The sequence below is a fragment of the Seriola lalandi genome, unplaced genomic scaffold, assembly GCF_002814215.2.
Source record: "Seriola lalandi dorsalis isolate HSWRI2012SDOR001 ecotype SW California unplaced genomic scaffold, Sedor1 jcf7180002054240, whole genome shotgun sequence".
Taxonomy (NCBI): Eukaryota; Metazoa; Chordata; class Actinopteri; order Carangiformes; family Carangidae; genus Seriola; species Seriola lalandi.
The window spans coordinates 297,474-310,866 of NW_019524793.1; the positions used below are offsets into that span (position 1 = coordinate 297,474).

Genomic DNA, 13,393 nt, shown 5'->3' on the forward strand with positions numbered 1-13,393 from the left:
TCCATTTTGATTGGACAATATTAACCCCGCCCAATTGCCCAGCCACCCGATTCGCAGGTGGCTGCAATTGATAGTAGCACCGGCACAGACTACTAAATCAATGTTGGGAAATGTTGTGAAAGTCCGTATCTATCTGTTATTCACACTGCTGGTTTGTGCACTCTTTGCTTACTGAACATGGGCCTCATAAGCCCTGTTGAAAATAACACAGCAAACTTTGACATGCTTACATTTGTCACAACACACATGGAAGAAATAATTTATTGCAGTCCGTAAGAGAAAAAGTCCAAGAGCAACATGGTTATTGCAGACTGAAGGTCTGCCTGCTTATGAGCCATCAGCTGTTACTCTGGGTCTGTGGGGGTAGAAAGCACAGCAAGCTCTGGAAATCACTGCTCTCCTCAGTAAGATGTAAATCCAGGGGTCCAAGACCTGATTCCAGGAGGCCATACGTAAGCACAGAAGAGTGAGCCCATCTGGTACGTCAGTTGAATCTCTGGGGCTTCGGTTCAACTTCATCACAAGAATATGGATCTAAAAGCAGAAACACAGAATTGCTCACGATGATGAGGTGTAGCTATTACTGTATGATCTACGATATTCCTTAATACCTGAATACTAACTGTCAGAATGGCTCTAGAAACATATTCTGTGGTCTAAAAGAGTAGCACTCACAAGAAAGGGACTCCAGCACACACAGGAAACCACAGTGATCGCTGCCAGTTGCGCCATCATCTCCACCTCCAACGACCAAAACACGGAGGAAGTTGACGCAGAAGATGGACAACAGGTGCAGCGAGCTTTTAATTTTGCATTGACATTGTGGCGATTTATTCTGGCCTTCAGCAGTACCACACCACTCAGGATGTTGCACAGCAGGGAAAGAGTGAGTGCAGTGAGGCCCAGACCTGAGAAGGCCAGAGCCAGACTGGTGTCAGCTGTAGACTGTGGACCATGGATCGGCAAGAAACACCATGTACCGGGAAATTGGGCAGAATAAGTCCCTACAGCAAATAAGGGTAGAACTGCCAGCATCAGTGCAAGAGAGGCTAGAAATAATACAACTCGTTGCGCATGAGTCACTGTAATAACAGTAGCATGGTAAAAGGGCTTGGCGATGGCCACACAGCGCTCCATTGCCATCGCACAACCGAACAGCAAAGGGCATAAGCCAAAAAACACCATACACGCCCCAAAGATTTGACAGAATGTGGGTTGCTTCTCTTCCTGTTTATACAAATACATGACAAAGGCCCCTGGGATCATATGACCTCCGAAGTCAGCCATTAGCAAAGCCACTGTTAATAGCAGAAATGGGGTTTTGGATTGGCGGCGGAAGCGGACACGGGACTTAACTAGGATACCCAGAGCGGTGAGGTTGGACACGGCACCAAATGTCATACTGAGGCAGGACAGCCCTAAGCCTGAAGAGCTGATGGGTGGCCAGGTGCTGCTGTTCAGCAAGGTACTTGGCTGTTCAGAGGAATTCATCTTCATGTTCTGGTGGAGGATGGATGGTGTAGAAGAGGTAGAAAATAAAGTCATAAGTGTAGACGGTGTCCTCATCCTTAGTGTCGTCTACAGAGAATTACAGACAAAGTTAAAATACTTCCGTTAAAAAGCCACTAATGTTTTTATGTCATCCTGTTCTGCTAGCTAAAAGGTGTCTCAAGTAAATCATAGACAGCAGGACAGAGTAGTCTTGAATGCAAAATCGTGTATCAGTATGATACATGTATCACTGGGCAGCTCAGACACTGATTACAGCAAGTGGTCTGCCAATGACACTTGGGATTTAGACCTTAATTAGAAAACCATCAGTTTCTCAGGCAGTAATGAAGAGGAGTGGATTAAACCCTGCTTTTGTCTCTGCCAATCATGCAAGTGCATGCACACTGAAGTGCTAGCTGGGAATAAATCAATAGATGCATGCTCACAAATGCAAACTTTCAGAAATACTACTGTTTGTGGAAAATAATGAGTTTACTGCAGTGTGTCTCATTTGGAGGAGAGTCCCTGTAAAGTCCCAGGCGTGTGGGTAAATCCACAATATACTGTGTAGCCAGGGTGGATTCCCTGAGGAGAGGATTGTCAGATTTTTAACAGAACTTTAACTGGTTTCCATTTTGCTGCTTCTATTTGATCAGTTTGTACAATAAGCTGTCAGACCACACACTGTGTATGTCTGTTTCACAACAATCTTTCTTTACAACACATTTCTTTCCACCCTTCACTTGTCATACACCTGCCATGCTCATGTACAGCATCTCTTACCCTCTTTGAAAACAGTCATGTCTTCGTTTTGGAACTTGATATTTGATATTGTTGAACTATAAGCAGAATGGTGTACCAACAGGTTAATGGATTTTCACTATCCAGAAGGATTTCAATCTTTGCCTTGTCACAAGGGCACAGAAATAATGTACACACATTTTCTTTGGTATGTGGATGGGAGTCGTAGAAGAGGCCTCTGAGGCAAAGGTTCCAGGAGCTGACATGTCTTTATATAAGAAGATAAAAAGGAGATCAGACCTGTAGCTAAATTTAATGGTTCTTTTCCATCTTCTGGAAAGACGTTTTTTTGAGTCTCTCTTTGTGGTCGATACCGCTCTACCCCGTTGAGGCCGCTGACCTCCAAAGGTTAAAAAAAAAAATCATTTCGAGCTTGAGTAAAAGTGATTAAAATCCACTGCTCCTCCTTGTGCCTGCACCGATAACTCACAACTGCTCAAGCGGTTCATTTATTTTATCAACTTCTTCACTAGTGACTGTAACTCCATAAAAATAAACAAATTCCTTGGAGACTGAGAGTAAATTACCGAGGAACTGCCCAACAAAAATAGGATATTCAGAATCGGGAGGTATTCATCAGTAACAGAAAAAGTTATCTTGGAAACCGTGATATCATCTACCATGGAAACTGTTTTCTTATACATCAAAGCTGCGACACAAAATCTCTTATTTGATTTGTCTTTTGCTGAACACAGGGTTTTTTAAAATTAAATAGATCTCTCCCCTTCATTATCCATGTCTTAAAGTCTTCAGTATAGTCACAATGTCAGAATCTTTATTTAACTCATCACATTTCTCATTCATAATAAAAGTGGATTAAATACATGAACTTAATGAAGAATCCCAGCTTTCCTAGAGATCCATCTCTTTAGCCATACACTAGTCTTTCTTACATATTAAATAGCTTCTTATATTTTAGTATTTTGTCTATGAAGTGAATTACTAATACCATTAACTGGTTATGAATAATAAATTAAACTTACCTCCGGATGACTCCAGATGAACTCTAGAATAGTTTGTTTTGGCTCAGAATAAATAACTGTGTCTCACTTGTCTGCAGAGCTGTGTGATTCGCCTCATTCATTCATCACTTTTGTCCAAAATCACTTACTCTCACCCTCCTTCCTTTCTTTTCCCATGCCTCTCTGACAGTTTCTCTTTCTCCTGGGTCCGGGTTTTCTCTCTTTCTCTCTCTCTCTCTCTCTCTCTCTCTCTCTCTCTCTCTCTCTTTCTCTTTCCAGAGGCTTGGCAGCGATTTTATCTCCACATGCTAGACCTGCATTTTCCTTCCTCTTCTGGTTGCCTTCCTCCTTTCTATCCATCTCCTCTGCTGATGCTTTGAACCTTAAGTGATCTCAGGTTATTGCTTTCATTATGTAATATTGATCCAGTGTTATATGGAACAGCCATATCCAAAGTCAGTTGTTGCCAATGTATTTTAATTCTTTATGATAATTCCCCCGAAACACACAGATAACAGGGGGGATGATGCACAGAGACAGACATCAGAGGAGTTTGGAAGTGCATGATGATTATTAGATGCCTGAAGGGTTTCTGCTACACTTGTTGGATCTTGTTTGCAAGAATAAAATACTTGGATCCCATGCTGAACATCATCCAGATTGATACATTAGAATATATTAAATATAAAAACCAGGAGCCAGAAGGTGCGTATAAAACAAAAGATGCATCAACATTAATGCTACCAAAGTTTGTTAATGTTTATATATTTACTGTATAAAAGACATGTTTTCAGGGCTACTTAAGGTTCATTTGGTTGTTAAAATTCAAGTAGCGATTCGTTTTTGAAGCCATGGTTCCTGTGATCTGACATAAACAGGAAGAAAGAGGAGAAACACTTCCATTTCCTCAGTATGAACAACTCTTTCTATCTTTCATGTGAACAGATAAGTGCTCCAGCAGTGAGCAAAGAGCTTTGAAACGGCAGGGAGATGTGAAGGTGGAAAGAAAGGAAGGAAATATTGCATTCATTACTTTTTTGTTGATGTCTTGTTGTTGCTATTCTTGAGCAAAAGGTCCCTTACATAATGAACTTTAAAGAAAAATGATTTGTCTCTCAGCTGTTCAAAAGTAACTTTATTTCAAATAAAATAATTCCAGCTTCCAAGAGAGGCATGAGAAATATTAAAAACGCACACGCAAACACACACATACACACGCACGCACGCACACACACACACACACACACACACACACACACACACACACACACAGATGCCATTATTAATTCACACTGTGAAAGACAGAATATGTTAATAATTATAACAAGTAAATAAGCATCAATCTGAAATTCCAAACGTGCGATAAACAATAATAACAAAAGGGAAAATTCAAGTTTTGAAACCTATTTTAGCATAGTAAATAAAAAAGTATTTTCAAATATCTGGATACATTAAAGATGTTACAGCATGCTGAATGGAGCAGGAATGCAGTCAAATATTAAAATATATTGAATAACCCAGCAATATATACACAAACATATATTTAAAATCCATCTCTTTATCACTATTGTCCTTCTTTTTCCTTTTTTTGCTCATGGTAACAATTTAAATACTGTGGATAAAAAGAAAGTGCTTGTCTCTTAAAAATATCTCTCAGATTGTCTTTGTTGGTCGAATGAAGTACCTGGATGACACCACTAAGTTATATTAGATTTACCTGATAAACTGATCTTCTTCATATTATCTGTCATTTTGATATTTTGGTCCAATATCAATAAAAAAAAAAAAAATTCACATGTGAAAAATCGAAACATTTGGAGATTTCTTTTTCTGAAATGAGTGACATTGTTTACCATTTGAAAAATACTCATGGGTCATGTTGACAGCTTTGCTTACATATGGCGGTATTCGTATTAAATTAACAACCAACAGTTCCTTTTCTATAGCTTAAAAATACAAAAACCAGCTTGTGATAATACTGTTTACAACATTTTGCAGTAAAGCAAAAGGGTGCATTGGCCACTAATGGGAGTGCAGCAGTTGGCTTTTTGTGTGAGACAGCAGTCTTCAGGAAACGAGTCATGCTTTGCTCCAAAGTCACTGTAGGCTCCTCAGATGTGAGACTCTCCGGTGTCCTGGCTGCTCTTGGTTGCCTGAGGATGACAGAGGGTGGGGGGTGGGTGGGGTGGGGGTCAGATGAGTCACAACAGACACTGAGAGCACACTTTCATTACCAGAACAGGCTTGGCTCCTATAATACCTTGTCATTTTCAAACCCTGGACAAGAATTGTGTGTTTGCATTTGGAAGCTGTCCAAAACTGAACAACCAATGAATTAACCTCATTAAGTCTCTTCATCAAGCTCATTACAAATGTTACAAATATTAAACTATGCTGACATTTAATTCCGCACATTCCTATGTTGCAATTATGGCTCATAATCAGACTTATACATAACAGCTTACATGAGTTTTGCCGGAGTGGGAGTAGCCGAACTCTGAGTAGGTCTTCCTCCGAGGTGCACAGAATTTCGACAGGATGTTTCCATATTCTTCCCTCACCTTAAACCAGAATACGAATTAGAATACAAGTTTTGACACCAGGAAAAGTTCTTGTTCTTTATTTTGACGAGGGGCATCACCGACCTGCTTAGAAAACAGGCAGTGCATGATGAAGAGCATAACCCCCTGAAGGCTGCCTAGGATGGTGAACAGGTAAGACATGGCTATGGTGCCCTCCTCAAACTGGAAACATCCAAAGATCCACATGGTGCCCAGCACACAGAGCTGAGCCACTGCAGTTACAGTGAATGCCCTGCAGGAGGCAACAAAGGTACATATGGGCCAAATCTGAGGCACATTCGCACTCATAAACAGGAGAGAGCTTTTCTTTTTCTTTAGTGGGGGAGTCAGTGATACAGAAAATGTGCATTTCTGTATAGGAAATACTTGACTCACACAGAAACAGCATGTCCATACATACATAAACAATATACATGTGCCTAATTGTAGCCGGTAGCTTGTGGGTAACTGCTGACTTACTTTATTTTCTGCAACTTATCCAGGTCAGGATTTAAACTTGAGAACTTCTGTGCCAACTTCCAGACAGTGATGAGAAAGAAGAAGATGTTCACCTGAAAGGTAAAGGAAGGTTTTTTTTTTTGTTGTTAAAAAGGCACTGGAGTCAATTTTATGAATATTACTGTATTCAACTCAATGATTTTCTTACTTACAATGATGATGAAACAGGCAGGGCCAAAGAAACCCCAAATGGAATCCAGGTTTAACCAACAACTGCAATGCATATTGAGAGTTTATTTAGCAGACTATGTCAACATAAACTGCGATTAAATCTTGAATTAAAAATAAAACAAGATCAGCATCAGGACAATAAACCTACTATCTCTCAGTGCCATATCCTTTAGCGTTAACTGAGGCAGAGATAGCGACAATCACAGCTGGGACTCCATAGCCACCTGCCATCATGTATAGGGTTTTGAAGTTGGTGTTAAAAACCAGGACTACCATCCTGAAAAGTTGGATGCCCTCCAGACACATCCAGCAAAATGCTGCCAGGAAGAAGAAATGCAGCAGCCCTGCAACCACTGCACAGCCAACCTAACGCAGGAGGGAGAGAGATGAGGATGACAGCAGTGGAGAGAAAAAAAAAGGACAAAGGATGCTGCAGAATGGGGAGAAAGAAATAGGGAGAAACTACTTTCTGAATTGCTGTTTATGAATCTTCAGCACGCACATAAATCATTCAGTATTTTTGTTGTTACTCTGCATCTATTCCTGTGAAAGTGTCGAAAACTTTTCCTGCACTCGCCTGGACAGTGCAGGAATGAATTTTTGACTACACAAGCTGTTAGAGTATTTACCCGGTTCTCTGTACGGGAGATGCCTGCAAGGAAGATAAGCATGGCAATGAAGAGGCTGATGCAGAGGTGCAGGTGGATGGTGGTTCTTGGGCTTTTGATGGAGCGGATGAAAGAAAACGTCAGGATGCAGATGAAGAGGCAGATGAGTGAAAGGGACAGACCCACCCAGCTGATCAGCTGCAACTCAAACTTGTTCTATTGGGAGAGAGAGAGAGAGAGAGAGAGAGAGAGAGAGAGACAGAAGGGTTACCTTATTGTACACAGAAATAGACTGAAGTTTCATCTGTAGACTCTCAACTGTGAGAGTCATGATATGCTATGTATTATCATGAATGCGACTGAGAGTTTTTACCTGTATGTCATAGAGTGCCATGAGCACGGCAAAGCTGCTCAGATGGGTGCAGGAACACACAGTGTATTCAGGGTTGGACTCCAATACTCTGCAGCCACGAGTGGACCATGTCCCTCCTTTCTCTGAGGAATCCCAGAACACACAGGTGTGGCTTTCATTTGACTGTAAAAGAAAGGAATAGACCAATTTAAATGGAAATAAAGGCCATTAGATGTAATATTTGTCTTGTCATTGTAAAGTCTTTCCTCTTTACCTCATGCAGATGGTTGAAAGTCATGTTGATGGGCTCTTTGAGGTGGCTTGTGTTTCTGTTACTGACGGTGACAGTCACCACTTTGGAGTTGATCTGAAAGTTTTCTTTCTTCTTTGGTTTCATCCCACCAAAGAAGCCTTTTGCAGAGTCTTCCAGGTTTGCATAGGTCAGCAAGGACACCATCGTAAAGCCTGTCCCAGTCATAGCAGGATAACACTCGATTAAGTCAACATTCATTACATTCAGATCTTTCCGTTCATGAGGAATTTAGAAAATTAGAAAGGATCATTACCAGGGTTAGAGGAGGGGTCTCCTGCAGCTGTTTCCAGCTGGATGTCCATCTTAGCTTGCTGAGATGATACAGTCACAGCCCCCTTGGGTAAGTCAGCTCCCTTATGGACCAGCAGCTCCAACTCTGGACCCAGATACAAAGATCAGCAATTTATGAACATGCATTGCATGTCTTCAGCAAAGATTTGAGCAAAAGAGAAATCTACCAAAAAAAGATTACATCTGAAGAAGAGTAAACCTCTTGAAAGACCAAATTGTTTTTGTAAATGAATTGTACATGTTTTTAAGAATGATTGAAGAAAGAATGAAACAACAACAACTGCTTCATTATATATTTCAATTTAACCTGTGTGAGTGGAGGATATCTTTTTTCCTGGGATCTCTGTGAAGGGTCCTATCATCCTCACAGCGTTCTCCACTATGTCCAGAAAGGTGGAGACTTTCCTGTTATCATTGAAAGGGCTGCTGGACAAGAGCTCGTCAATTATAGACAACAGTCTCTGCAGCCACAGGAGAGGAGGGACAGCGTGGGAGAAACATAAGCATGTGCAGGGAGAAACAGGAGACAGAGTCAGACAGAGTCAGACTTTCAGGCTACATACCACCTCAGGTCAACATAAACAGTCTACAAGGTTGTGCATGGACATCTGAACACCATGTGACAGAGCTTGAAGGGAGCAGAACTTCCTGTTTATGTGCTGGTTATGAGGCTCTGGGAGATTTTGCCTAATATAAATGCATAAATGTATGATTGTTGTTATAATTGTAATCATAATAATACCGCAGACATACCTTTAGTAGGTCCTCTCCATAAAGCTCTGCTGGACTTTCACTCTCGGTAAGTTGCAGACAGCTCTCCTTCAACTGCGCTATGAGATCATGTGCAACTGGAAATTTCTTGGAGGGCGATTTGGGGAAAATGTGACACAAGTATGAGACGACAGACGTTTTAAATATATGTTTGAATATATGTTGATAAAACAGTTTCTGGTGCGGAGTTACCTCTGTCAGACCGCTCATATCTTTGAATACATCACACTCTAATGCTGAGGAAACAAGTTTGATTCATTAAATGAGCTTGATGATGACCATAGGATTCATATCATGAGGATACCTATACTCATGTTTATATATTTACTGAACAAACTCTGGTGCAGCAATGGATGTTTGAAAAAGTTGGGTGCTGCTGTGTTCTTACCGGTGCAGCGAGACCCATTTTTGCCATAGTTAGTGAAGCCTGCATGGCATGCACAGTAATGGCCGCTGGCTCCACGGTGGCAGGTTCCATTTCCACAGATTGTCTTATCAATCACACAAATATCTGAAATGGAAACTAATCATGGAGAGGAAAATGGTTGCACTGTGTGTTTCAGTCAGTGCTGATGGAACAATAAATATCCTGGTCCACTCAAACGTTCATATCCAAAATGGTCCGTGATAGTATTTTTTACAGATAATATATCAAATGAAAAACACAAAGCAGGCCAGGTATAGGTAAAACAGAGGACTCACTAAACCAACCTGCATTGTTACCAGACAAGTTTTAAATAAGTATTAACGATCAACTAACTCAGAATTCAGACCTAAAATCAATTTTTAATTTTTTAATCTTGGTTCAATTATGCTCCATTTTTGTTTAGTTATTCATTCGATATATATTATTTTATAAAACAACATAAGACTCATTTCATATCATGCCACAGCCCTCATCTTCACCTTGTTCCTGATTCCCAGAGAAGTTAGATTTGCCAGATTTCAGTTGAAAGCCAGATATGCTGACACAGTGATAACTGCCTGGTGTGTTGATGCATGATGAATTCTGATCGCACACATTTTCCTCCAGACATTCATCAACATCTATATGAGGAGGAAGAAGACATTTAAGAACAGCTGAGAGCGGAACCATTATCAGTGTTTCCTCCCCATAACCACATAGAGAGACACATACTGTATCTCTGCAGCACAACAAACACGCTGATAAGCATCTCACCTCCACATGTGACATTGTCACCATGACGAAAACTTTCCACTCCAGTACTGGAGCTGAATCCAGCCTCACAAATGCAGGAGTAATATGGATTTGTGTTAAAACAGGTAGCATTAGGTCCACAGAGGTTTTCTTCTTCCAAACACTCGTTGATATCTTAAAGCAAAATATGAACAACAGAGTTTTCATATCTAAATAAGGACTGCAAATATGAATCAGAGAATCTGCCATTCAATATTAAAGATGACTTACCTTTACATTTTGCAGGTGAATCCGCTGTAAACCTCACAGCCATAGTTGATCTGAAGCCATCATCACATTGGCAGTAGTAGCTGCCATTTGTATTGAAACATTTTGCATCCTCTCCACACAACCCATGATCAGGATCTTCATCATCTTTACATTCATCATAATCTTAAGGAAACAGGGATATGAAAAGGATGGATCTCCCATAACTAAGTGCTTGAATGAAATATATATTTTAGATTGATCTAAATCTCTCTGATCTAAATATTGCAGCAGTCTCTTTTTAAAGCAGAAAGTTTTTTTTTCAATTTTTATACGTGATCTTGCACAGAAATCCTTCAGCAAACCATGTTATAGCCTATATTTCTAATTTCTGAATGCAAAGATGAGCAACCTGTGACAAATGCCATAAAATGGCAGGTTATGTGTGAAGATAAATTTGTTTTTCATACCGATGCATATTTTGTCCTTACGAGCGTATCCTTCTTTACAGGATGGTTTTGACAGCACCATGACGAGAGAGAGGCACAGAGCTGAAAAAGCAAGCAGGCAACAGTCAGCTCATCACCTTCTGAACATTACTGCAACATCTGCTACACGAGTACCCATTTAATCGACACTATCTGTATGACTGTGTAGCTGCAGGGGCATTAGGATCCGTTTGACCACATCATTTGACCACAGAGTTTAAAAAATACTTTGCAGAAAAGGTAAATGCCCTCATTCTCTTGTCTCATTTCCTGAGATTGTTCCAACAGCATCTGCACCATTCAAAAATCAAAACCAACAACATAAGGGTGCCTGGAGAACTCGGCTTCCTATGAGTGAGGAAGCATCAGTTGGCATTTTGCAAACACAAAATATCCTGAGTGCAGAGTCAGTCCTCAGTGGTTTCCAGAATGACACCAGATGTGTGAATGTATGTGAAAACAGGAAGAAAGTGCAGTTACATTATCTTTTATATCATTCATCTATATAATGAATTAAGTACAGTTATTGAAGAAAGTTGGTTTTATTTGTTTATATTTAGAGATGTTTGCTGCTCAGGCATCAGCTGTCAAACTGTTTTTTTTAACATATCTGTTAACATTTTCACTATTTGTTTTACCTTTAGTTTTTTTCCTTGTAAAAATTGTCACCTAGACACTGTTGATATGACAGCTAAGTGGAAAGTACAGCATGTTTCTGGTGATTTTCGTAACTGATCATATAATAACTAACATAAGGAGAACATAAAGAGTAACTTATGGAGGAACTCATTTACATAATGTAGAACTAATATATTTAAGGGTTGTCAGATAATTTGTTTTGCTCTCTGCACAGCTGAACTCATGATGTGTGATCAGGCGTGCTGAGTCGTTGCACCTCAAATCACTACTCAAAACACACTTGTATAAAGCAGCTTTTAATTCTTGATTTAAATTTTAACATTGGTCCTTACTTTTGGTTTTATTTTCTTTTGTTGCTCTATTGATCTCATTGTTTTAACACAAGTACTTATGCAATACACATTGCCTCTCTTCTCTGTGTCTTTTATTGTTTTGTTTTTATGTTTTTACAGCACTTTGTAACTTTGTTTTGAAAAATGCTATATAATTTAAGTTATTATTATTATTATTATTATTATGACTATGTAAACTGATTGATGTAAATTCAGGAAAACAAAGAAACAAAAAAACAAAGAAACAAAGAAACAAACCACAAAACGGCTTGTGATTCTGACATTCTAAAATGTTTCAGTGAATTGCAGTGTTGTTACGTTGTACCATGGCAACACAGTGTTTCCTCCTCTGAAGACAGATGTGTGTGACTGTGGTTAGTATTGGGGACAACTGTGTGGTGAGGTCAGAGTGTATAAATATCACTTTAAAAGCAGAAGAACTGAGGTTTTCTGTGAACAAGTGCCTGGAAAGAAAAAAAGCTGCTGTGCTCAGTATTACACTTTCTTATGTGTAATACCAACACCCAGACTTCAAGCTCTGGCTACTGCCGATGACCCTCACATTAACAACTGTGATACCTTAAATTTCTCACTATTATAATTGTGCCAGTGGGATTTTAGATAAGTCGCTGGCAGATTTTATCTCAGTGGTGATACAACAAAGTGATAAAACATCGAATTTAGAAATAGATGTTATTATATAAAATCGACTTGACTTAACTATTAGTAGTCGTTAATCTATTTTTTTTTTTTTAAATATATATATAGTATCCTTAATAGCTACTATACTTTGTGTGAAATTTCATCTTAAAATAAATGACATAAGCTTGTAGGCTACTGCGGCCAGTTGGTTTCCTTTCTACGAGTACAGAACATTTTTAAGCTTTCTTACAACAGATGATTTTCCATTTGCAAATGGTTGACAGATGTGACTCACCCAGTATCAGGATGTTCCACCTGCCTGCCATGGTGGAGAGGGAAAAACTGTCCAGATCAGTGTAAGGAAAGTTAAAACGACCAAAAGATAAACGTGGGGACTCTCCACAGTCAAATGGTCCAGCTCTTCTCTTCTCTTCTCTTCTCTTTTCTTCTCTTCTCTTCTCTTCTCTTCTCTTCTCAACTTTTTCCAGAGTTGCCTCAGCTGTTTGTGTGACTGGTGGAAAAAGTGGATACACTAGATGCTGATACCAGCAAATAAAGTATATAAAAAGAAGGAATCAGTAGTCTCTTATCTCATACAAAGAGCTCTCCTTTCTCTCTCTGTCTCTGTCTGCGTCTCCCTCTCCCCTTTGAGTCTTCATCTGCTCTCACTGCTGAGTTGACATATTGTGATGACAAGATTTTCTGGGGAGGGGTTTCCCTCTCTCTCTGAATTACACCCACAGAGGTTATTGCAGTAGCACAGTAGAGTGCAGTAGAGTGTTTTTTTGCGGGAGAGTGCATTCAGGAATTATTTTTCAGGAACTTCTCTTATTAAGTCAGTCCTTATATAACAGCATATGAGATTTATGTCTCTCTCTATCTTTGCTTATTTTGCTGTATCTTTCCACTGTGTTGGACTCGTGGTACCGTGACAGAGAGAAGGTCAAGAGGAGTTGAGCCTGTGAGAATGGTCATTGTTTTACAGAGTCCTGTTGGCTGGTGTACCCTCCCATAGATGGAGTGCTAGCACACAGCCTGCTAACTATG

General features: G+C 39.8%; 2 protein-coding genes across 2 annotated transcripts; both read right to left on the reverse strand.

The window, feature by feature from the left end:
• Window positions 1–63: 63 nt before the first annotated feature.
• On the reverse strand, window positions 64–1,568 carry ptger1c (prostaglandin E receptor 1c (subtype EP1)). The gene is made up of 2 exons (XM_023404391.2): window positions 676–1,568; window positions 64–534 (listed from the first exon to the last, which is right to left on the reverse strand). The coding sequence occupies exons 1-2, from the start codon at window positions 1,564–1,566 to the stop codon at window positions 328–330; spliced, it is 1,098 nt and encodes a 365-aa protein (XP_023260159.1). The 5' UTR covers window positions 1,567–1,568; the 3' UTR covers window positions 64–327.
• A 2,806-nt stretch (window positions 1,569–4,374) lies between these two features.
• Window positions 4,375–13,026, reverse strand: adgre5a (adhesion G protein-coupled receptor E5a). The gene is made up of 19 exons (XM_023404303.2): window positions 12,642–13,026; window positions 10,716–10,796; window positions 10,270–10,431; window positions 10,021–10,173; window positions 9,747–9,887; window positions 9,229–9,363; window positions 9,033–9,076; window positions 8,823–8,927; window positions 8,377–8,530; window positions 8,032–8,154; window positions 7,740–7,930; window positions 7,487–7,648; window positions 7,135–7,329; window positions 6,654–6,871; window positions 6,487–6,547; window positions 6,296–6,387; window positions 5,900–6,068; window positions 5,720–5,815; window positions 4,375–5,407 (listed from the first exon to the last, which is right to left on the reverse strand). Exons 1-19 carry the CDS (start codon window positions 12,670–12,672, stop codon window positions 5,366–5,368), a joined length of 2,355 nt encoding a protein of 784 aa, XP_023260071.1. The 5' UTR covers window positions 12,673–13,026; the 3' UTR covers window positions 4,375–5,365.
• Between the last annotated feature and the right edge of the window lie 367 nt (window positions 13,027–13,393).